The 25,466-nt window shown below is 47.2% G+C and overlaps 2 protein-coding genes across 5 annotated transcripts in view; one reads left to right on the forward strand and one right to left on the reverse strand.

The window, feature by feature from the left end:
• Positions 1–13,125, reverse strand: part of SLC25A25 (solute carrier family 25 member 25) — a 33,916-nt gene extending 20,791 nt beyond the window's left edge. Inside the window, exon 1 of the mRNA XM_043916758.1 lies at positions 12,290–13,125. Coding sequence (XP_043772693.1) covers positions 12,290–12,544 — 255 coding nt within the window. The 5' untranslated portion in view covers positions 12,545–13,125. The remainder of the gene's footprint in view (positions 1–12,289) is intronic.
• Positions 13,126–13,492: 367 nt separating this feature from the next.
• Positions 13,493–18,498, forward strand: NAIF1 (nuclear apoptosis inducing factor 1). 4 transcript variants are annotated; one of them, XR_006343355.1, is made up of 3 exons: positions 13,493–14,248; positions 16,193–17,874; positions 17,959–18,498. XR_006343355.1 is itself a non-coding variant. In XM_043916761.1 (2 exons), the coding sequence occupies exons 1-2, from the start codon at positions 13,738–13,740 to the stop codon at positions 16,663–16,665; spliced, it is 984 nt and encodes a 327-aa protein (XP_043772696.1). In that variant the 5' UTR covers positions 13,493–13,737; the 3' UTR covers positions 16,666–18,498. The 4 variants fall into 4 exon arrangements, 1 of the variants encoding a protein (XP_043772696.1); XR_006343354.1 differs by having other exon boundaries at positions 16,193–16,719; positions 17,640–18,498; XR_006343356.1 differs by having other exon boundaries at positions 16,193–16,719.
• Positions 18,499–25,466: the final 6,968 nt, after the last annotated feature.

Consider the following 25,466-nt stretch of genomic DNA (forward strand, 5'->3'; position numbering starts at 1 on the left):
GAGATGAAAAACACACCTGGACGGTTTTAACAGCAGATGAGGAAATGCAGAAGAAAAGATTCAGGAACTTGAAGACAGAGCAATAGAAACTTTCCAAAAGGAAACACACATGGAAAAATAAAGCCATAAAAAAAAGAGAGAGAGAAAGAGAGAGAGAGAAATGCATTAGTGACCTGTGGGAGAACTGCTAATAGACTAATATCCACCCATCTGAAATTCATGGAGGTGGGAACAGAAAAGATATTTAAATAAACAATGGCCAGGTTTTATCCAAATTTATTAAAACCTACAGACCCAAGAGCTCAACAAACCCCAAGCATAAGGAACATCAGAACAAAACAAAATTACAGTCAGGCACATCACTATTATTTCTGAAAACCAGTGATAAAGAAGAAAATCTAAAAAGCACCTCGAGAAAAACACCCATTACTTACAGAAGAACTAAACCAAGAATGTCAGGGGATTTCCATAAGAAACTGTTAACCCAGAATTTTATACCTAGAAAAATACCATCCAAAAGGAAGGCAAAATACTTTCCAGATGTACTAAAACTTAAAGAATTTATTGACAGCAGAACTGTATTACAAGAAATGTTAAGAAGTCCTTCAGACAGAAGGAAAATGATACCAGATGAAGAATGGAATGAAAAGAATGAAAGGCACTAGAAATGGTAATTGTGTGGGTAGAAAGAAAGAAATTTTTCTTATTGTTTAAATCTCTTTCAAATATAAGTGACAATTTAAAGCAAAAATAAAACAATGTATTGTGGGTTTATACATGCATCCTTTGCTTTAGTCGTGTCCAACTATTTGCGACTCTTTGGACTGTAGCCCGCCAGGCTCCTCTGGCCATGGGATTCTCCAGGCACGAATACTGGCGTAGGTTGCCAGGCCCTCCTTCAGGGGATCTTTCAGACCCAGGGATCAAATCCACGTCCCTGTGTCTCCTGCATTGGTAGGCAGGTTCTTTACCACTAGCGTCACCTGGGAAGCCCATAAAAAGACAAGCCATAGAGGCAGCCTGCGTGGTTTATAACATACGTAGAAGTAAAAATGTATGAGAACCATTGCACAAAGGCTGGGAAGAAAGAAATGAAAGCATAATGTTTAATATTCTTAAACTAGGACTTCCCTGGGGGTGGTACAGTGGATAAGAATCCTCCTGCCAGTGCAGGGGACACAAGTTTGATCCCTGGTCTGGGAAGATTCCACAGGCTGAAAGGAAGATAGTGCTAAGTCATGTCTGACTCTTGCGACCTATGGACTGTAGCCCGCCAGGCTCCTCTGTCTATGGGATTTTCCAAGTAAGAATAGTGGAGTGGGTTGCCATTTCCTTCTCCAGGGAATCTTCCTGACCCAGGAATTGAACCCAGGTCTCCAGCATTGCAGGCGGATTCTTTACCGACTGAGCTACATGGAAAGCCCCACATGCAGAGCAATTAAGCCCTAAGCCCAGTGTGCTCCTGCAACTACTGAGCCTGTGCTCTAGAGCCTGAGAGCCACGACGACTGAGCCCACACAGCGACTACTGAAGCGCGGCCACCCAGAGCCTGTGCTCTGCAACAAGAGAAGCCACGGCAGTGAGAAGCCTGTGCACAACTAGAGAGGAGCCCCCAGCTTACCTCGACTAGAGAAAGCCCACGCGCAGTAACAAAGATCCAACACAGCCAAATAAACAGATAAAATTTAAAAAAGAATCTTAAACTACTTATGAAGTGGTTGTGATAAGTTAAAAATGTATACTATAATTCCAAAAGCTACCACTGAAGAGAGAGAGGTGGGGGGGACGGGGAGAGAGACAGAAAATTGTAACTAGTAAGCTAACAAATGAGATAAAGTGAAATTATAAATACTCTTTGACCCAAAAGAAGGCAGAAAGAGAAAGGAACATAGAACAGGTGGTGCAAATAGAAAACAAACAGTGAGATGGCAGATTTATACTCAACCGTATCAGTAACAATAGTAGATGTAAATGGTTTAAACATCTCAGTGCAGAGGTAGAGATTGTCAGGCTGATCAAAAAAGCAAGATCTAGCTAGATGTTGCCTACAAGAAACACACTTTAAATATAAAGACACGGGCTTCCCTGGTGGTCTAGTGATTACGAATCTGCCTCGCAATGCAGCAGACACCAGTTTGATCCCTGGTCCAGGAAGATTCCACCTGCCGCAGGGCAACTAAGCCCATGTGCAACAACTACTAAAGCCTGAACTCTAGAGCTGCCCGCACGCTCTAGAGCTTGTGCTTGGTAACAAGAGAAGCCACCGCCTGAGAAATCTGCACACGTGCTGCAGCTGGAGAGTAGCCCCCACTCGCTGCAACCAGAGAAGGGCCTTCAGACAGCAACAAAGACCCAGCACAGCCAAAAATAAATATGTATATTATAAAAAATATATATATATATATAAAGACACATAGGTTAAAAGTAAAAGAATAGACATAACAATCCTATATGTTTTAGGACCACATTACAGAGTTTCAAAAGACAGAAAGTAAAAACCCAACAGAACTGCAAGGAGAAGAGAGACAAATCCACCATTATAGTCAGGTCTTAACACCCTCGTCTCAGTAAATGGTGGAGCAAGTAGACAGAAAATCAGTGAGCACACAGACTTGAACAACACTACAGCTTATCTACCAACCTGACCTAACCGGCCTTTATAAAACACTCCACTGCACAAGACCAGAATGCACATTCTTCTCAAGTACACACAGAACATATTCTGGCTCATAAAACAAGACTCATTAAATTAAATATAAGTGGATTCAACTTGTACAAAATGTTCTTTTGACCACAGTGGAATTAAGTTAGAAATCAATGATACCTGGGAAATATTTAAATATTTATAAATGAAATTTGTTGTTTAGTCTCTATGTCTGACTCTTTTGTGACCCCATGGACTGTAGCCCACCAGGCTCCTCTGTCCATGGGATTTCCCAGGCAAGAATACTAGAGTGTGTTGCCATTTCCTTCTCCAGGGGATCTTCCTGACCCAGGGATTGAGCCCATGTTTCCTGCATTGGCAGGTGGATTCTTTACCACAGAGCCACCAGGGAAGCAGAAATGAAATACAACTGTAAATAATCTATGTGTCAAAGAAGAAACCAAAGGAAAAATGAAAAAGTATTTTGAATGGTATGAAACCACAACACAGCAAAACTTGTGGAATGTAGCCAGAGTAGGACTTAGAAGGGAATGCCTACATCCCAAAAAGAGAGGTCTTAAATCCATGACCTGTTTCTACTTACCAGAAAAGAATAAATTACACCCAAAGTCAGCAGAAGAAAAGAAATAATAACTAGGTAAGGAAGAGACCAGGCCTATTTATCCTAAAATCTCCTTTGACCAGCACCCAAGACAGCAATCAATGAAAACATATTCAATTTGCATACTTTGCCAATATTTTGATTTTAAAGCAACCTTTCTAGTACCTTTGATTTCCTTGTGGGTTAATGTAGTACCTCTCTTTCCTTATATGACAGCATCACCAGTATCTGGTCGATCATTAGTTTCTTTCGCAGTCTCTATAACACAATTACACCTCACTTAACTTTCTTGAGGGACCCCTGATAACCAGAGATAGGACTGGAGAAGATAACCCTCCTGCAACTGTAGATTTATAAACATCAACAGAGCCTGGTTAAGCTGAGGGTAATCACCTGCAGAAGGAACCCACTCTTCCAAGAATCTAGAAAACAGACTTGGGGATAAAAAAGTGTGTCTCAGGATCTCCTATACTTTTCAGAGAAAACAACAAATTCTAACGGAATGGATTCCCAATGGGAACCCATTCTAAAGTATCATAATGAATTGCCCTGGGTATAGAAGCCCCTGGGACATCACACAGAAGGACAACTGGAGGTTCCCGAGGGAGCCTTATAACAGGGCAGAGAGCTCTCCCATGACTGACTCCAGGGTAATGCCCCTTGTCTGCTGTTTACCAGTTTCACTACCTACAAACCATCTATCTTAGAATTATAATTACCATTAGGAAGAGATGTAGTCAAAGGGACGACTACTAACACTTTTAACCAAAAAAATGAAGCCAGATTTTATTTGACTGAAAGCCAAAATGATTTGATTTGAAAACGAGGACTGCCTTGGCTAATGGGTTATGTGGAGGGTAACACAAACTGAATGGGTCGAATCTGAAAAAAAACTCTAAGGTTTTGACCAAAACTGAAACCCACAAACTAAAACACTTAAATCAGATATACAGTACGCCAGAAATTATATCCTCTGCAGCTACCAAACTTAGGGACAAAAATTTTTAGATGCCAACTTAATATGCAATGGGGTACATATTTTTTTATATATCCTCTTGAATGGTGCAGGAGCAAAAGACCGAAGGATCTCTTTATATACTGGTAATAACGATTTGCTGGAGAAGGAAATGGCAACCCACTCCAGTGTTCTTGCCCGGAAAATCCCATGGATGGAGGAGCCTGGTAGGCTGCAGTCCGTGGGGTCGCGAAGAGTTGGACACGACTGAGTGACTTCACTTTCACTTTTCACTTTCATGCATTGGAGAAGGAAATGGCAACCCACTCCAGTGTTCTTGCCTGGAGAATCCCAGGGATGGTGGAGCCTGATGGGCTGCCGTCTATGGGGTCGCACAGAGTCGGACAAGACTGAAGTGACTTAGCAGCAGCAGCAGCAGTAACGATTTGCAGTTTCAAAGGCACCACTGTGGCAGGTGACATATCCTTCTCCGAAATGAGTCAACTGGAGAATTGAAATGCTTAGATCGCGGGTGTTGTCCCGTGCCGTCCCATGGCAGGAGGGGTCTTAGGACGTCAGGCAGGACTGTTAAACAGCTTCCTGCCCTCGACTCAGCCCCCAGTTAGATGACGAAGAGGAGCCAGGCACTGGCCTCCTTTGGCACTGAAGATGACAAAACTACAGTAATGAAAAAGGTGAAATCCCCTAATCTATTTCCATTTTAGGAAGTAAAACCAGAAAATTTAGCTTTGGCCAAAACTCCCTGAAGGGTACGCCTGTGACTGTGGGAAAGAGAAGTGCCCCACAGAGGAAATAGTTTTTTGGATGCTTATTTACTCCTGGTGAAAAGCCAGTCTCCACTGAGGTCCCAAGTTCAAGGTCAATGCCTGTGAACAAAGATGTCTTTTTCTTTTCTCTAAAAGAAAGTCATGGGTGTACAAAACTAACCTGATTTTAAGTATAGGGTTTTGAGATGTAGAATGTAAATTAAAGATCTGGAGAAACAAGAGACAGAATAGAAACACAGCATAATTTTTCTTCTTTTTCTGCTCTTATAGGAGCCTGATTCTCCTTTCAGATTACATAGATGTCAAATATAAAGCGGGGGAGAGATGGGGTGGTGGTGGTGGGGATAATATGGTATTGAGGCTGGCCATATAAACACTCTAAGTCACCTAAAGTGATCAAAAATTTTTCAACCAACCCAAATTGACCAGTGGGAGCCAAACCATAGGCACATGTTCAGCTTACTCGTGGAAGCCACACTTTCCTAGTCCTTCTTCACTCCCACGTGAAATGGCAAGCCAGCAGATTATTAAAGCAACACTAGATGTTTGCAGTTTCTTAAAGCTGATTTCAGGATCGCCCTCTAAAACCGATCTGAATGAGTGTGAATGCATGTGTGTTTGTGCTAAATCGCTTCAGTTGTGTCCAACTCTTTGCAACCCTTTGGAATCTTTGGAGCCGGCCAGGCTCCTCTGTCCGTGGGATTCTCCAGGCAAGAATACTGGAGTGGGTTGCCATGCCCTCCTCCAGGGGATCTTCCCGACACAGGGATTGAACCTGCATCTCTTACATCTCCTGCATTAGTAGGCAGGTTCTTTACCACTAGCGCCACCTAGGAAGCCTTAAGTTTGAACGTAGCTGTCACCAGCCTCTTTCTCTGTCCTGGGGGAGGACCTCAGAGAGAAGAAGCTCCACACACAGGTGTGAAACCCACCAGGTGGACGGCTGCTTTCTTCAGCAAATACACATCAGAGCTGCTCAGGGTGTGAAGGGCAGATGGGAGACCTCCATGTAAGAATGACTGGTTTATATCAAGTCAGCACTTTAGAAACAATTCAGAAAAGGAAGTTTTTAGCTACAGAACCATTTACCAGATCCTATTTTATATTGCTTATATAGGCTTAAAGAAAAGCCTCTAGCCAAAAAACACACCCAAGATGTAAAGGAAGAAAGGAAAAAAGTTAACCATGTCCATAAATGTTATCACTAAAGGCTTCTTCTATGGGGATGTAATCTCTCCCATAGAAGAGACCCTACATGACCGCCTAAGGTATTTCAGTAAGACCCTGGACAAGTTATTTAACATCTCTGAACTGGACAAACCTCAAAGGCCTTTCCATTTCTAACATCCCAGGGGTTCAAACTCAAACCAAGGCCATCAACTAGAAGCAACAGGAGGGATGGTAAAAAGGCCAAGTGAGGATGGTGAAGGCAGGCATGGTAGTGGGCTGGTTTTAACCAACAGGACTCTTCAACTGCAACGGACCAAAGACAAGGAGGCAACACTCTGCTTATTCTGGGTGATCCAAGCCATCCCCTCCTCTTTATTTTACCACTGGCATTTCAAAATTTTTTTCTTATCTTTTTTTTTTTTCAAGTTTTCTCACACAATGGAGGTGGTTTTCCTTGTGTCTGGTAAGAAGACTCCAGCTCAGGAGGAGGGAGGGCTGCAAGAAAGGAGGCAGGAGGCCAGGGGTGGCTGGAATGTGGGAAGCTTCACAGAGCAGCGGCAGGAACAGGGAGAGCCACGGGGCACCCCCCAACCCCGACTCTGGGAACATAAGCCATGAGTCACCTTCTTTTCAAGCTTCCCGGCCAGGAGTTTAAAGCAGATAAGAAGCGCCTTCCTTCCGTCCTACCTTTGTTATTCATTTACTTTAAAGGAAGGTGCATCTTTAAGTGAACGGCTTCTTTTTTCAGATGCTGTGTTGAGTCTTTTAGAGTCTAGAATGGACCTAACATTTCCGGCATTGCTTCCTGAATATCATGGGGGGAAGTCTTAAAACACTCAGCTGGTGTCAGGGCACAGATAGGCGCCTGTCACAAAGTGTGAAAATAAAGGCTGCAAAGTGTTAAGGGCTACTTAGGTACCGCCAGCCACGGAAGGACAGAGGCCGTGTAAGCTGAGCTAAATTGGGCCGAGAACAAATATCCTGGGTTCTGCCACTGACTCTGCCTTCAACCAGCCCAACCTTGGAACCTCAGTCCCACTTCTACAAACTAACGAGGTTAGTGAGACCATCTCCAAAGGTGTTAAGCTCTACTTGAAGCTTCCAGATCATCCATGGCTCATGAAACCACAACAGGCTGACAAGAGTGGTGCCCACGGGGGCGCATGTCCACCCTGGGAAACATCTGGGCCAAAGACATCATATTGTGTACAGTAACACGACTGCTTTTTGGAAATCTGCCAACAGGGTTTCTTTCTCTCTCTTTTTTCTGTTTTAATTTTCCTAAAGGCTGTAGGTTTCCTAAAGGCTGCCCAGGTTTTCCGCAGCCCCATCAGCTGACAGGAGACTGCCGCACACACTTTATTACCGACACACCCTTTACAACCACATCCCCTAGGCTTTCTCCTTCTTTCAAGTCCACTTTTCACCTCAGTAACCTAAGAAAAAAATGCAGATGATTACCCACAACTCTGGGCATCTTATTTTCAACGGCTCCCTGGAAAAGGTCATTTTGGGTTGAACCCTGCTGCAGGTTCTTCATGAACTTCTTTTAATTCAATCCCACAACAAGCCCACTGAAGTAGGTATTCCTCCCACCAGGATAAGGAGACTAAACCTCCTACTCAGCCTCGAGAGGTCGAGTAACTTGCTCAAGGTCACAGAGCTCACAAGCAGCTGGGACAATACCCGAACCCATGTTTATACTGCAAAACCTGTGTTGGGTTATTCAAAAGTTTAATTGAGATATAACTTGCATACCAAGGAAATCACCCATTTGACTGTATAATTCAGGGGCTTTTAGTATATTCAGGGATATTTGCAATCATCATCAGTTTTAGGCCACTTTCATCACTCACAAAGAACCCTCGCTACCACACCCTCCAAAAGAAACTCCGGACTTATTATTAGTTATCACCGTCCTAGCTTTCCACTGCCCTCCACTCCCCGGCCCAGGCAACCACTAGTCTATTTTCTATCTCCACTGCTTTCCCTGTTTTAGACTTCCAAGGAAAATCTGTAGTCTTAACTCCAGGGCACACTGCCCCAGAGAAGGGTGCAGGGAAGTGTGGACATGTGAGAAGGGCATGGTAAAAACTACTGAGCAGCAGCAGATTACAGGAAGACAGCTGTCTTCCAATAAGACAGGTGTTTTCAGATAAGACGGCTGTTTCCAAGGACCCTTAGATCCTGATTCTAGGTTGTTCCTGAAGGTACACCTGGGGCAAATGGGTAATAGACGCAAGGAGACAGACTTCAGTCTGATCTGAGAAAGAACTCAGATGGACCCCAATTCAGTCCACAAAGGAAAGGGCTGGATGGTCCTCTGCAAAGGAGGATGTCACAGGAGGAATGCTGGGTGGGAGGCTGGCCTAGGATGGCCAGTGACCATCCAAGACTAAATTCTTTGGTTCTGCCAAGTTCACATTAGTGAAAGAAGAAACGGTTAAAAATGAACTCAGCTCAGATTTAATGAGACTAGTCCCCTCGGAGTGCAGTTTTATTCACTAAATTCATCCTGCGGCTATGTACTCAGCTGGACTAGAAATGAATACCAGCAAAATATTTGTTTCCCTCATTCCCCTGTGGTTTCTGTGAGGCTTCAACAATTGATGGCTCTTTGAACATCAAAGGAATTCACCCACTGAAGCTCCAAGTCAGGCCCACTCTGTTATGTTCTTATTTAATACCTGGTCTAAGGATCAGGGTACCAGGCTCCACCTTTCCAGATATTAAAAACAAATATCTTCTAGCTGAATTGATGATGATAATTCCTCCAACCCAGGAACCAATTTTACAATATAACATAATCAGTTAAATATGTAAAGTCAATCTAGTCCACGAATGGCATTTTTCTGTTTCTAATGTGTCATTCTATCATACCAAGTTATGTCTCCACCCTTTCCAGGGAAAAAGGTCTTTGTTCTGTAGACTCTCTTACCTAAGTGTGACTATTTAGGCAAATACCTGCCCCACAAATGGCCAGACACTGAAAAGGTATAGAGTCCAACATAGCGTGTGATCAAGCAATGCCAACTTGACATTATTCCAGGTCAACAGAGATTGCTTCCTGTACACTGTTCAGGTCAAGGAGAGAATTAGGGGAGGGCAGGTTCTCATGTTTGATAGGATAATCTCTGAATAATCCTGAAACCTATTTTGGGAATAAAAGATGTGGTTCTAAAAAGTTGGGGACTTCCCTGGTGATCCAGTGGTTAAGAATCTGCCCTGCAATGCAGGGGATGAAGGTTTGATTCCTGGTTGGGGAGCTAAGATCCCACATGTCAAATAAAGATCCCATAAGCCAAATAAAAGGATTATTCTTCAAGTTCTCCCCAAAGCCCAGCTTGTCAGGCTCAAACTAGATGGAGCACATGCGAGCCTCTTGAGTCAGCAAACTTGATCATACCATCATCTAGAATCCTCACTTGTATCAAACACCAGCCGCTGAGGAGAGTCCCTCAAGCCTCAGCTAGAGGAATAGCAGCTGACACGTCACCAGCTTGGGTTCTTTCCCTAATTGGCTGCCCGAGTTCCAGCCTATGTTTTAAATTTGTTTTCAGACAGAGATTTTGTTTGGTCACATGAAAATGCCTTAAATAGGCAATGCTATAATTAGCTCTCGCTGGAGTCTCATCTCCCAAAGCTGCTACTGTGGTCGTCATCTTCTTTCTGTCTTTAATAAACTCTTCCCTTCTTTTGTCCCAGGACAGGCTTCCTGCTCACATGCCCTTTACAAAGAAAATTTCTCTGGCTGGCTGTCATTGGTGTCTCTGGCCCACTGCCATTTTAAGTAAATTTTCCTCGACTGTTCCAATTTCTTCTGAAACCAAGGCAGATGCCCAAAACTGTTGGCTCATTTCTAAAGAAAGCTTGATCCAGCAGTGGCAAGCTAGTGGAAGGCTCTGTGTAGTTGCAAGGCCTGGGTTCACCGGCCGCCCACTGATAAACCCTCACAGCTGATTCCTATGCAAACCCAAGCACCTCAGACTGGTCCTGTGGGTTACATGGAGCAGCTGCCAGAGTTGGATGTTGTGTCTTTCAATGCCTGTCACTGCGGCAGATAACCCATTTTGAAGGGCAGCCCCCCCCCCCAATTCTCTGTTGCCTTTGATACTTCTGCAAAACCGCAGCACTACTTTTTCTGGGTGTAGCTAATACCGATAACTATTGCAGCAGGAAGTGGTAAGGGGGTTCATGAGGTAGGGTGTCTTCCTGCGGCCCAGATATTCACAAGAAGGCAGGTTCTCTCTCTCATGCTTAAACCATTCGCTTGCAGGACTAGCCTGTGCGCCTCCACAGGTAATAAACGAATAAAATGAATCATTCCCAATCTCGCAAAGCTGTATAATTTCACATTCATCAGCTGAAAGAGTTGGTAGAAGTAGTCAGAATCCAAATGAAAAGCCATACACTGAAAGGAAACTTACTCCCTGAGTTAGAGATTGTAGAGCCAGTGTGACTCCAATGGGCTAGGCTCCTTTTGGTTAATCAAAAAAGTTTCAACACTGGAAAGAAAATGATCACTTTCTCCTTGTCTGCCCTTAAAATTTACATTTACTACCAAAAAAAACAAAAAATAGATTTGGATCCATGTCTGATGTGTCATAAATCATAAAAACACTGACTCCAGTTGAAGCACAAAGCATGGTGTAAACACTGAATACACTCCTGCAGCCCAATGCCCTCCATGTAACCTGGTGGCTAGGTTCACAGAAGCAGAAAGGCTAACCTCCCTGAGCCCATAAGTCACAGACTCTCTGAGTTCAGCCATCTCATCTTTCCAAATGATTTATTCATCAGTTATGGATTAGAAAATACTCAGCTCAGTTCTGTGTAACACTCACTTGAAAAGACTTTTTAAAAAAAATCTTAAAAAAAAAAAAAAAATCTTGCTTCTAAGCCTGTTGGACTTAACCCAATGATTCTACCTTGCATAGTGTTACCCTTGGTCTCCCTAGGCTGATCCTAAGTAGGTGAAATAGCTTGGATGTTGAGCCAAGATACTCTGGACATAAAGTTTAAAACTTTATGTACACCTACTCGAAAAACAAATTGCTTAAATTCACTGCCGTTTTACCAAAACTTTTTTCACACTTAGCTATGAGATTCTCTAATTGGGGTATGTACAAAAGAACCGAAGGAACTAACTTACAAGAGAAACAGGTTGCTAGGTAAAGTAGTCTTCCTCCATGTTATAAATCAGGCTAAGCCACAATAAACAAAATACTTGGAAAAGGGCATCTACAGCTACAAATTCAGATAGGAAAACATACCATGAGAGACAGAAGAGGAAGAAACAGCCTCTGCTTGAGGGTTTCATACAGAAAGGACAGCACATCTCTGTCCCTCCTTCTCCTTTGGCCAGGAGGCCACTCCAGAACAAAAGTAACAAAGTCTCTTCCTAGGTGGGCCAGGCTTTCACTTTCAGGAAAAATTTTCCTCTGGATTCTTTCACTCTAATCTGCAAGGTTGTAAGAGATCTTGATCCCATTTTCTGGATAAGCATGTCAACGGGGATTGAGCCTCACCCAGAACTGTCAGTTCTTACCACCCACATGGCTCGATCTGCCTGAAACCCCAGTTCCCATTTTTTCCAACTCCCACATGTTTCTGAGAGGAACCCGATCAGGGCCCACCGCTGGCATGGAAACGTGGGGCCACTGGGAAGAGGATGGATGAAACCATTAATGATGGGTAGAGGGGAGCATCAAAGCTTAGTCTTGAGGTCAGAAGGTGACATACAGCAGACTCTGGAGACTTGGCCTTCTACTTTGGGGAAAGCCCCGGCAGAAAGGGGCTTTTCGGCCATCAGAATATCCAAAGGGTACCCGCCTGTACCCAGGTAGAGCCTATCCCCGCACCCCTCTGCCTAGCCCAAGCGCCCACAGAGGCCAAGAAGGAGCTCTACTCCCACTAGAGCATAAATGGGGGTGTCCAAGTCTGTCATCCACGGGGTCTCAGCCAGCCCGAGAGGCCTCCACCAAGCCTGCCAAGCTCCAAAGGGCGGCCGGTCGCACAGACCAGACCTGTCACCTGGACCTCCCAGAGGTGCTGGGGCGCGAAGGAGGGGGTCCCTTGCCCGCCCGCGCGGAGGGGTGCGCGTTGCCTACCCGGAGCTCGCCCTCGGTGCGGTGTAGTCCCAGGCGCCGAAGTCCCACGGCCAGGTCGTTGACACACAGCCCGCCGTCGCGGTTGACGTCGAGAGTCTGGAAGAGGCTCCAGAGGCGCAGCCGGTGGTCCGGGCCCCCGCAGACGGCGCCGCCGCACGGGTCCACGGACGCCGGCGATGAGGCGGACGACGAGGCGGAGGCGGCGGGGTCTGGCGGCGGGGAAGCCACGCAGCGGCACAACACACTGCTCACCATCGGGCGCGAGGCTAGGGCGACGGGCCGACGGGGAGAGCGCGGACGACACACCGGGGTCCTTGGTCGACTAGCGCGGGCTCTGCGATGCCGGCAAGCAGGCGGGATGGGCAGCTTCCGGGAGCCCCGCCCCGCGGCGCGCCGGCTGGATGGCCACGCCCCCGGGGAGACGTCGACTAATCACAGGCCAGAACGGCCACTGGAGGGGCGGAGCCACGCCGAGGACTGCCCACGCAGCCCTAGACTACCCAGATTAATAGAGAGGGAGGGGCAATCCCGGCTAAACCTGGGGCCGATTCAAACGGAGGGAGGCGGTGATTGGCTGAGTCGGGCCGGCGAGAAGAAATCACGCTGCGATAGGCAGGAGTCCTGTGATTGGCAGGCGGAAAGCCCCGTGTCCTACTTCCATTCAGCAACGCTGTTTATCCAGCGGAATCCTAGAAACGCGAGGAGCCGTCGTGTACGGAGAGATCGTCATCTCCAATGGGAAATAGGATTTGCTTGAGGAGCGATTGTGATCTGCGGTTGCCAAGGCAAAGTTTGCGCCCTGGGTACAATTAAAAAAAAATTAACTGGTCAACGGCTCAAGGCCGAAAGCACTAGGGATCCTCAAGGAAGCCGGGTTTTGGTAATCTAACTCCTTAAACCACCAATAAAATAGCTGAATTTAACGGCGTAAAAGTCGTAATCATGATGATTGAACGACAGGACGACTTTCCAATAGGGGTGAGCAAAGACTAGGTTGGGTGGGGCGCTCTGTAGCGACAGACACACCTTGAGACCAATGATCAGGCGACTTCCAGTAAGTAGGCGTGCCCTCTAGCTGAGCGACAGGTCGAAAGAACCAGTGATCGATGTGATATCTGAACCGCGACCAACCGGGAGGGCGGGTCTCCCTAGAGAAGCTCTGGGAGGCGGGAAGAGGGGAAGTGGGCGGATCTCCGCACACCCCGGCGGAAGAGGCAGATTCAGGAAGCCATTACGCAGCTGGCTGGCAGCGGCTGGGCAGGTCGGGGCTGGGCCCTACGCACTTTGCGTAGCGAGGGGGGTTACCAAAGGCCTGGTACTTGGCCTTGGACCAGCCCAGCCTATCCCCTGTAGGGGGGTGGGTGAGTAGCGAGGCTAAGGAAGACAGAAGGGGAATTGGGGCAGTTAGGGGATTATAGTTTCTTTAAAAAGCCGGGTGGGGAGAGGCCATGGCCGTCCCCGCCAAGAAAAGGAAGATGAACTTCTCTGAGCGAGAGGTGGAGATCATCGTGGAGGAGCTGGAACTGAAGAAGCACCTGCTGGTGAACCACTTCAACGCCGGCGTCCCTCTGGCTGCCAAGAGTGCGGCGTGGCACGGCATTCTGAGAAGGGTCAACGCCGTGGCCACCTGCCGCCGGGAGCTGCCCGAGGTCAAGAAGAAGTGGTCCGACCTCAAGACCGAGGTCCGTCGCAAGGTTGCCCAGGTCCGGGCGGCCGTGGAGGGTGGCGAGGCCCCAGGGCCCACTGAGGAAGATGGAGCAGGTGGGCCTGGGACAGGCGGTGGCAGTGGCGCCAGTGGCCCCGCTGTAGCCCCTGTACTGCTCACCCCCATGCAACAGCGCATCTGCAACCTGCTGGGCGAGGCCACCATTATCAGCTTGCCCAGTACCGCAGAGATCCACCCCGTGGCCCTTGGACCCACGGCCACTGCAGCCGCCGCCACGGTCACCCTGACACAGAGTGAGTGACCTCTCCCACCCAGTCCAGCGTTCCTAAATGGGAAGGGCCAGAAAGAGCTGGGGCAGCCCAGGGAAGGTTGGCTGCCAAGGGTCAAAGGTCAGATGGGAGTCTTGGACGACCAGGAGGCCTTCCAAGGGCTCCCCAGACAGAAGTGATCTTGTTTTCTCTCTCAGACTTCCTCAGCACGCAGTCTGGACTTCTGAGGGACTGGCTTGCCCTCCACTGTTTTGCCACCATTTGCGTCCGTGACTGAACTGTTTGGTCCTTGAAGACAGAGACCATGTTTATACCCCTACAGGACTTTTTCCAGAGCCTGGTGCCTAGTAAGCAGTCAGGAGGTATTTACTGAATGAATAGGCAGATGGACATTGACTCTGGACAAAGACATTCTGTTTTCAGTGTGAACATTCATCAGACACTGCTGAGGAACCTCCCGGTTCCTGGTGTTAAATCTACCCCTCCATTCACTCATCAACCATTAGTGCAATTCTGTGCCAAACCCTGGGCTCGGTGCTGGGATTCCCAAGGTGTCTAAGAGATAGGTCGGTTATATTCTAGGAGGACAGATAAGAGGGACACATATATGAATAACTGCACTATCAGTCAGGATCACCTAAGGACTCAGAAGAGAAAGGGGACTTCCTGGAGGTGGGGGTGGGACACACAATTGATTTCGGCATTAAAGGGAGGGAAGAACTGATCTTTCCGACATGCTTGGAGGCCCAAACAGCCAGCTAGAGTGCCTTCAAAGGTTCTCAAGCTAGGAATGACAATGAAACTAGTTGGTTGGACTTTTTAGTTCAGATAAGTTTTGCACCAATGACTGTTAAGTGGTCTTTGTGATGGGCTGGGAACTGAATCTATCAGTGGTTTCTCAATGGGGCTTGGGAGAATTGGGTGTGTGTGTGTGAGTGCCATACCCCAGCAGTGTCATATTTCTCAAGGATATGGAGGTGGGAAAGGGGATCAAACACTGGTCTAAATCAGCTGCTGTTCTGTAAGAGGAAGGACCTTTAGGCATTCCATTGACTAAGGTGATCAAGGAGACAGGAGGCACTTATTGGGCACTTTAACTGCCGCCTTCCCACTCCCACTTCCTTTTCTGCTTGGCCATAAAAGACATGGAAGTCAAGAAAGCACTGAAGGAGCCAGGACCAGTGGGGTTGCAAACCCTCACCCAGGATGCCTGCTGTGTGCTGGTACTTCTGGGAGCACTTGGCCCTGCTTTTATCAGCCAGAAGCAGCCCAGTGGGGTGACTGTGAACACCTTGGTCACTAGTATTGAGGGAGACCTGGGTTTCTTCCTATACCTGCTGAATAAGCTGTATGACCTTAGGCCAGTCGTACCGTGGTGTCTGAGTCTGTCTTATCATCTCTGAAAATGAATGTGACAGTATCTGCCTCTTGGTGTCATTATGAGGGTTCATGAAGCTAAGGAGTACAAAGGGTTAGCACCGTGCCTAGCACATAGTAGGTGCTGGTCTTAACTATTAGCATCTTTGCTTTTGCCAGATCAGGGGCTGACCCTTTGGTTATTAAGTAGATTAAGATTCTGAATCCTTTGGAGTCTAGATTTATACATGCGTGCTGAGTCACTTCAGTTGTGTCCAACTCTGTGTGACCCATAGACTGTAGCCCGCCAGGCTTCTCTGTCCATGGGATTCTCCAGGCAAGAATACTGCAGTGGGTTGCCATGCCCTTCTCCAGGGGCTCTTCCTGACCCAGGAATTGAACCCGCATCTCTTACACCTCCTTCATTGGCGGGCAGGTTCTTTACCGCTAGTGCCACCCAGGAAGCCCCAGATGTATAAATAAAAGGCTATAAAGCCAGGAGAGGCTGAATTCTCCAGAACAAGGCTTAATGGCCGACTCCCTACGCCATATGGCCAGCCTCACTCTTTCTAGAAAGTGACCTGCCACCAATTTGCTCTTTCTTCCCCACAGTCCCCACAGAGACCACCTATCACACGCTGGAGGAGGGAGTGGTAGAGTACTGCACAGCTGAGGCCCCTCCACCCCTGCCGGCCGAGGCCCCTGTGGAGATGATGGCCCAGCATGCTGACACCTCGGTCAAGCCACAGGCACTCAAGAGCCGCATAGCCCTCAACTCAGCCAAGCTGATCCAGGAGCAGCGGGTCACCAACCTGCACGTGAAGGAGATCGCCCAGCACCTGGAGCAGCAGAACGACCTGCTACAGATGATCCGTCGCTCCCAGGAGGTGCAAGCCTGTGCCCAGGAGCGACAGGCTCAGGCCATGGAGGGCACCCAGGCGGCCCTGAGCGTCCTCATCCAGGTCCTACGGCCCATGATCAAAGATTTCCGCCGCTACCTTCAGAGCAACATGCCCAACCCCGCCACCGCCTCTGACCCTGGACAGGTGGCCCAGAATGGGCAGCCAGACAGCATCATCCAATGAGAGCAGGGGTCAGGCCAGCCTTCTGCTGTGAATGGATGATACCACGGAGGTCTTGTAAGTGGCTTGTGTGGTTGGCTTTAGGCTAGGCCTGGCCACCTGAACGGCTCCCAGTTTGACAGACTTTTAGGGGTCCGCTGTTTCTGGAAGGTGAAGGAGACTGGGAAGAAGAATTTGTTGGGTTCCTGGGACCCAAAACTCTTGTTACCCACCCCACCCCTTGAGCTGTCCTGCTAAGAACCTGAAGACTGGATGGGCGGGGGTCAGGCGCTGGTGATGGGACCCATGTTGTCATGAGCAAGGGCTTGTGACGTGACCCAGACTCGGACTAGGACCACCATAAGGAGGGCTCTCACTGCAGGGGGGCGTTTCACAGCTGGGGGCCTGCGCTGAAATCCTGCCCCCCACCCAGGTGCCATCCTTTGGAGTAAAATAACGTCAGTGGTGCTGGCAGTAGCACAATAATATCTTCTTCCTCCCTTGGGAGGCAGAGTGACCCGGTGGGCTTGAGGAGGAAACCCCCGCCCTTTTCTCCTTCTCACTGTGTCTCAGTTCTCAGGGGACTCGGGTTGGGGCTGTTCTCTCCCCCCTCCACCCCCACCGCACCCAGGCACACCCTGTTAGTGCTCTAGACTGCCCCTGCAGTATACCCAGGCTGCAGCCGGCCAGGCTCAGGAATGCTGTGTGTGGTGGGGACCAGCCTGACCTCCATCTGGTCTTCCACTGCGTTCCCCGGGCAGCCCTTTTGTGGTTTGTCCCGACAGCTTTTGACTCAGGTCAAGCATCAGGCTTTGGGTGCTGTAAATGTTATTCGTTGCCCCCACTTGCAGTGGCTCTAAGGCCACGGCTTCTTCCAGACGGCTTTGCTGCAAGCCAGTGGTATTTATTATACATGAACCCCTCTGGGAAGGCCTCCGGGGCCTCCGAGGGCAGCTCTGGCCACGCCCTTCCTTCTTTCCCCTCTACTGATCGCGCAGTTCCAAAACTCGGTGCAGAAAACAGCCTCCATCGCATCACGCCCTGGACTGCCTTCTCACAGTTCTCGGCGCCTCGTGTTCTCGCGAGAGCCTCACTGACTGGTTGAGTGAATCCGAAGGCCTCACTGGCCATGAGTGTCTGCGGTGGGAGAACTGAAACTGACCCAAGAAGTGGGACCTCGGACGTCTGTGCTCGAAGGAGAGCCAACCGACCTCGGTCGGAGTGCCGGAGGAGGTGGTATTCCCTCTTCTGTCTTGACGCTTTCTCCCCATTTGTAAGGACTTTACCCAGCTGGCATCTGTCTTGTTTCATTTACAGAATCGCCATCAGTTACTGAGACCCTTGCACCTTCCCCGGTCCTCTCCCAAGTTTGCCATTTTGCTGCCGAGGAGTCCTTGGCCACACGTTGACCGCTGGTTGCAACTCAAGGCTCCAGATCTCAGCTAAACAAAGAAGGTGCTGCCCTTCTGGTGTACGTCTAGAATCGCCCAGCTCCACTGTGGCAGTTATGGGAAGATGCCCCCGAGGACGGTTGGGAGGTGACTCTTTTAGCATCATCCTCACTATGGGGGATGAGGGTGGTGCCAGCTACAGAGCGAAGGAAAACTTCTCAGTGACTGGAAAGCAACAGCCTCCGGCCACCTGGGCGCCCTCCCTTCATGGAGCCTGATGGCCCCTGAACTTAGGAAGTTTGGGGAATTCCTGAGGGGTTTGCAGCTTGGTTTGGTTTTTCTCTGGGGTTGGCAATCTGAGCCAATATTGTGTCTGTTCCAATTGGGTATAAAGAGGAAGCTTGGAGTGACTGGGTCTTTCCAGGTCATAATTTTAAATTAAAGAAATATCACTTTTCAAAAAAAATTACACAAATCTGTTTCTTCATTGGTTATATGTAGAGGAGATAGGGGCTGGCAGAGAGCAGGGGCTCATGGGTCAAATCTGGCCCCCCACATGCCTTTGTAAATCAAGTTTTACTGGAACACAGCCACATCCCATCATTTCCTTAATGTCTGGCTGTTTTGCGGCTACAACAGCAGAGTTGAGTGGTTGTGACAGATATCTGACCCAAAAGCCAAAGATATTTACTCTCTGGCTCTTTCCAGAAAAGCCTGCCTGCCTATCCCTGGTTTAGGGCAGTGTCTCAGACTCTGGATGAAAATTCCTTGGGAGTGTTTGTTAAATATAACCAATCCCTGGCCCCACGTCAAACCTAGACGAGACTCCTGGAGGGAGAGCTCTAAGAATATGCATTATAAACAAGTTCTTTGGGTATTCTCATCGTTTGTGAAGAACTGTGGCTCATACACAGACTGGAAGAATTCAGTCTATGATTTCCAAATTCAACTGGAATCAAGATAGGAAGGACTGGTTCTCAGGATTTTCTGTGGAACAGTTAAGAAGTCCTGCTAAGCAGTAATTCTCACTTGAGAGTGGCCCTTATTCTGGAGGGAGCCCAGCCTTTCTGGGCACAGTTAACACTCCAGTATTTAGTGAGAATAAAAACTGACAAGTTATCGAGCCCAGGTCTTGTAAGCATTACTTTATAGACTTCTTGCAACAGCCCCATGAACTAGGTAGTAATGCTGTTTTCAGTTTACAGATGAGGCCACTGAGTATGAGAGAGGTTAAACAATTTGCCTAAAGCCCCACGGCTGCCTTATACCTGGGGTAGCCTATAAGCTTTAACTGCTCTTATTTAACTTTTACTACTCTGATCTGGCTGCCAGTGAGATGTGAAATCACTTAGAGATGACTTGAGCCTGATCTTGAGTTTTTAGGTCAGGTGAGAGGCCCAGGAGGCAACTTGTGTTGTTCTTCCTGGCACTTGAAAGGGAACACAGTGACTTCTATTCTTTGTAGGCTTTGGACTTATTCTTGTAATAGGAAAAAGGGTGGTTTTAACAGAATTAAATCCACTGTACCTTGGGACTCCCCTGGTGGTCCAGTGGTTTAAGACTCCACGCTCCCAGTGCAGGGGGCCCGGGTTTGCTCCCTGGCAGGGGAACTGAGATCCTGCATGTTACTTGGCATGGCCTAAAAATGAAATAAAAAAAATAAACCCACTGCACTTTGATGGTGCTGGTGAAGAATGGTCACATATATGAGGGTGATTCACTTGGAATCCTTCCCTGAAATGTGGAGTTTTGTGTAAGTGACATCTTCCAAGCCCCTGAAGCTTACTACTTCAAGTATTGAAACTTTTAACTTTTTTTCTTTTTTTGACTCTGCCACATGCCAGATCTTAGTTCCCCATCCAGGGATTGAACCCACGCTCCCTGCCATGCAAGCTGGAAGTTTTTTTTTTTTTTTTCAAGCTGGAAGTCTTAACCACTGAAGCACAAGGAAGTCCCAAAACCTTTTACATTTTAAATCATTCTGATAGAAGTCTCTCATAAAGATTCCCTTTGTGAGCTATATCTTACCCAGATGTTTCCTGTTCAATAGAAATTGCACAGCAGATCAGAGAGGCAGTGCTTCCATGTCGAAAGTCCCTGGAACTAGGCAGGTTTGGGCTTGAGATCAACTCCACCTCTTATTCACTGGGTCTCTGAAGTTTTCTGAGCCTCAGTCTTCTCAGTTCTAAAATGATTATGATGAATAATAATCCCTACTTGACCGGGGTGTTACCAGGTGTTGTACACTTATTGAGCACTGACCATATCTAGACTCTGTTCTAAGCACTGTGTGTATTAACTCATTTCATGAGATCGTGTATGTGAAACACCTGGCATGTGCCTGGGATGGACATAGCATGTGCCAGTAAATACTGGCTGCTGCCATTATTAGTAGTACAAGTCTGATATTCCAGAAGGCTAACTCGTGCATCTTTTCTTGCGATCACAATGGGAGCTTGATGGCTTGATGGATTTCCAGGGCTTCCCAGGTGGCTCAGTGGTAAAGAGTCTACCTGCCAATGCAGGAGATGTGGGTTCCATCTCTGGGTCAGGAAGATCCCCCCCAGAGGAGGACACGGCAACCCACTCCAGTATTCTTGCCTGTAAAATCCCATGGACAGAAGAGCCTGGTAAGCTACAGTCCATAGGGTCGCAAAGAGTCAGACACGACTGACTGACTGAGCACAACTCAAGGACTTCCAGACAGTCCAGTGGTCAAGACTGCGCCTTCAAAAGACCCTGATGCTGGGAAAGATTGAAGGTAGGAGGAGAAGGGGGTGACAGAGGATGAGATGGTTGAATGGCATCTCATCAACTCAATGGACATGAGTTTGAGCAAGCTCCGGGAGATGGTGAAGGACAGGGAAGCCTGGCGTGCTGCAGTCCATGGGATGGCAAAGAGTCTGACATGACTGAGCTACTGAATTGAGGTTTATCCTAGTTGGGGAGCTAAGATTCCATGTGCCTCACAGCTAAAACATAAAACAGAAGCAATACTGTAACATATTCAGTAAACATTTAAAAAAATTATCTACATCAAAAAAGTAAAAAAAAAAAAGGTGGCTTGAGTCAGATCAGAAAAGATGTACAAGGAGGGAAAAGTAGGAAGGATTGAAGGGAGAGTGGGGGATGGGAACCAAGGCCAGGCTGGAAAAGGAGGGTTGATCGAGTTGTCAAGTGCTGAGATGTGGGAATCCCCTGGCGGTCCAGTGGTTAGGACTCCGTGCTTTCACAGTCGAGGACTCACGTTCAGTCCCTGGTTGGAGAACTAAGATCCGACAAGCCATACAGTGCAGCCAAAAAAAAAAAAAAAAAAAAACCAACCCAAAACACACACAAAAAAGGGCTGAGAGGCCGTGAGTCACAGTAGACAACCAGCCCAAATGAGAGGAACAGACAAGGCTCTGATCACTGGCTGTGATGACGTAAGCAAGAAGGGAAAGCAGCAGCTCTTTCAGGGTCACATTTTTCCCACAGCACAGGGCCGGGCAGGGTCAGATGAGCTGCAGGTGGGAATCATTTCACTGTTAGGAGGAGCCCCTGCTTCATGGACTTGGGTGTGTGTTAGGGGAACAAGAGCAGGAAAGCCAGGAGTTCGAAAGCGCTGAGTCAGAGCAAAAGGTCTCCCCACTACTCCTGATAAGAAGGAGACACTTGGCAGAAGCATCTAAGGCCTCCAAATTGAGGCATCTAGGCTAGGAATGCAACTTTGCTGAAGAGCATGTAAGGCCTGCCATATAAAGCTTTCCAAATGGCCTATAGTTGTGCCTGGAAGATCACACGTTGGTTTGTGGCCAGGAGCTGGACTCCTCATAAGTTTGTCTCAGGTCTTTGGAGTCAGCCTGCCTCTTACTGGCTGTGTGCCCTGGCATGAGGTCATTTACTTTCTCCAAGCCTTGGCTTCCTCATCTAAAAATCCTCGGGACTTCCCTGGTGATACAGTGGTTAGGACTCCATGCTTCCAATGCAGGGGCTCAGGGTTCCATTCCTGGGTGGGGAACTAAGATCCCACACACTGGGGGTGGGAGGCAGGTTCAAGAGGGACGGGATATGTGTATACATGTAGCTGATTCACTTTGTTATATGGCAGAAACTAACACAACATTGTAAAGCAATTATACTCCAATAAAAAAGTTAATTTAAAAAGCTCCCAGGTAAAAGAAAAAAAACCTGAGTTTCCAAAAACTTAGAAAAAAGTTCTCATTCTTGTGTATTTGAATCTGTGGAATGAAATTTTGTATCAATGGCAATTATATAAAGGTATGTGAATATTTGGGTATTAATCATGTTATATATATTGTAATATATCAAATTAATAAACATAAGCTATCAAATTAAAAGAAAAGATCCCACATGCCTCATGGTGCAGCCAAAAAAAAATCCTCTCTAATAAGATTGGTATCAAAAGTTAACAAGCTAATGCTCATATTTAACTTCTATGCAGAGTACATCATGCAAAATGCCGGGCTGGATGAAGCACAAGCTGGAATCAAGATTGCTGGGAGAAATATCAATAACCTCAGATATGCAGATGACACGACCCTTATGGCAGAAAGCGAAGAACTAAAGAGTTTCTTGATGAAAGTGAAAGAAGAGAATGAAAAAGTTGGCTTAAAATTCAATGTTCAGAAAACTAAGATCATGACATCCGGTCCCATCACTTCATGGCAAATAGATGGGGAAACAATGGAAACAGTGACAGACTTTATTTTCTTGGGCTCCAAAATCCCTGCAGATGGTGACTACAGCCATGAAATTAAAAGACACTTGCTCATTGGAAGAAAAACTATGACCAGCCTAGACAACATATTAAAAAGCAGAGACATTACTTTGCTGACAAAGATCCATCTAGTCAAGGCTATGGTTTTTCTAGTAGTCATGTATGGATGTGAGAGTTGGACTATCAAGAAAGCTGAGCACCAAAGAATTGATGCTTTTGAACTGTGGCGTTGGAGAAGACTCTTGAGAGTCCCTTGGACTGCAAGGAGATCCAACTAGTCCATCTTAAAGGAAATCAACCCTGAATATTCATTGGAAGGACTGATGCTGAAGCTGAAACTCCAATACTGTGGCCACCTGATGCGAAGAACTGACTCCTTAGAAAAGACCCTGCTGCTGGGAAAGATTGAAGCAGGAGGAGAAGAGGATGACAGAGGAAGGATGGCATCACCGACTCGATGGACATGAGTTTGAGCAAGCTCCAGGAGTTGGTGACGGACAGGGAAGCCTGGCATGCTGCGGTCCATGTGGTTGCAAAGAGTCGGACACGACTGAGCAAATGAACAGCAACATCTCTCTCTACTGTAAACCAACCCCACTTTCTCTCTCACCTGGATTACCCAAAGCAGCCTCTTCACTGGCCTCCCTGCCTCCAGACCCTTCAGGGGATGGTATTTCGCAGTAAATATAGCCAGGTTCCTCCCTCTTCCACCCCTTCAGTGACTTTCCATAACCTTCAAAGTGAAGTATAAGCTCCTGAATGTAACCTACAGACCTGCTGCTTCCCACCCTCTACTCCATTCCAGCCACGCTGAAAATTTACTTCCTGGTCATTTATATCTCAATAAAACCGGGGGTCAGGGAGAGAAAGTTTACTTCCTTAAACATGCCAGGCTCTTTCAGCCCTCCAAACCTTTACCTTTGCTATTCCTTTTGCTCAGAACAACTTCTTGCTCATCCCTTTCCCAATTCCTACTCATCCTTCACATTCAGCTTGGGTGTCACGTCCTCCAGGGAGCCGCCTTTGGTCACACCCTGTGTTTCCTCCCTTGCACTGTAAGTGCTATAATTGCACTTTTTAAAACTTTATTTTTAAAATGAATTTTTATTGTGGTATAGTTGATTTGCAATGTTATGTTAGTTTCTGTGGTACAGCAAAATGGATCAGTTATACATATACATATAACCATTCTTTAGATTCTTTCTCCATGTAGGTCATTGCTGGTAGCGCAGTTGATGAGGAATCTGCCTATAGTGCAGAAGACCTGGGTTCGATCCCTGGGTCGGGAAGATCCCCTGGAGAAGGAAATGGCAACCCACTCCGGTGTTCTTGCCTGGAGAATTCCATGGACAGAGGAGCCTGGCAGGCTACAGTCCATTGGGTTGCAGGAGTCAGACACGATTTAGAAACTAAACCACCACCACCCTTCTTTAGATTCTTTCTCCATGTAGGTCATTACGGAGTACTGAGTAGACTTCCCTGTGCTATACAATAGGCTCTTATTAGGAAACTCTCTTATACATAGCAGTATCTGTATGTCAGTCCCAATCTCCCAGTCCATTCCTCCCCTCTTTTGAAAAAAAATTTTCAATTTTTCATTTGAAAGTTTCATATGAAAATTTCATTTCTCATAGTTTGGGTCCTGCTAGTTGGGATTGACATATATACATTGTGTGCTCAGTCTTTGTGACCCCATGGACTATAGCCCTCAAGGCTCCTCTCTCCATGGAATTTTCCAGGCAAGAATACTGGAGCAGCCGCCATTTCCTCCTCCAAGGGAATCTTCCCAACCCAGTGATCAAGCCCACACCTCTTTCGTCTCCTGCATTGGTAGGCGAATTCTTTACCGATGAGTCACCTGGGAAGCCCATATATACTCTGCTATGTGTGAAATAGACAACTTGGACTTCCCTGGTGTTCCAGTAGTTAAGGCTCTGCACTCCCAATGCAGGGGGCCTGAGTTAGTTCCCTGGTCAGGGAACTGGATCCCAGATGCCACAACTAAGACCCGTTGCAGCCAAATAAATAAATAAAAAAAGACAACTAAGGAGAAACTACTGTATAGTTCAGGGACCTCTATTCACTGCTCTGTGGTGACCGACATGGGAAGGAAATCTAGAGGGTGTGTGTGTGTGTGAGTCACTTAGTCGTGTCCGACTCTGCGACCCCATGGACTATAGCCCACCAGGCTCCTCTGTCCAAGGGATTCTCCAGGGAAGAGTACTGGAGTGGGTTGCCATTTCCTTCTCCAAAGGGGATATGGATATATATATATATATATGTACAGCAGAAACTTACACAACATTGTAAAGCAATTGTACTCCGCTAAAAATGAATAAAATAAATAAATGTTTGGGCCCAGCTGTAGAAGGGTTTCTCAACCTCAACACAGTTGTCATTTTAGACTGGATCTTTCCGTGTTGTGGAGGGCTGTCCCATGTGCTGTGGGGTGTTCAGCAGCATCTTCATCTCTGAACACTGGATACCAGCAGCATATCCCCCTCCAGTTGTGACAATCAGAAATGTATCCAGATATCACCAATGTCCCTGGGATGGGAGGTGTTCTTAAAACCTCTATTTAAGGACCACTATCCTGGGAATTCCCTGGTGGTGTTGTGATCGCATTAGGGGAAGCACACTGACTGAAACCGCCCAACCTGACCACGCACCATGGTAACCATTTGTGTGAGTTGTTTTATGACATGAGGTCCTAA

Source organism: Cervus elaphus, chromosome 11, assembly GCF_910594005.1.
Source record: "Cervus elaphus chromosome 11, mCerEla1.1, whole genome shotgun sequence".
Taxonomy (NCBI): Eukaryota; Metazoa; Chordata; class Mammalia; order Artiodactyla; family Cervidae; genus Cervus; species Cervus elaphus.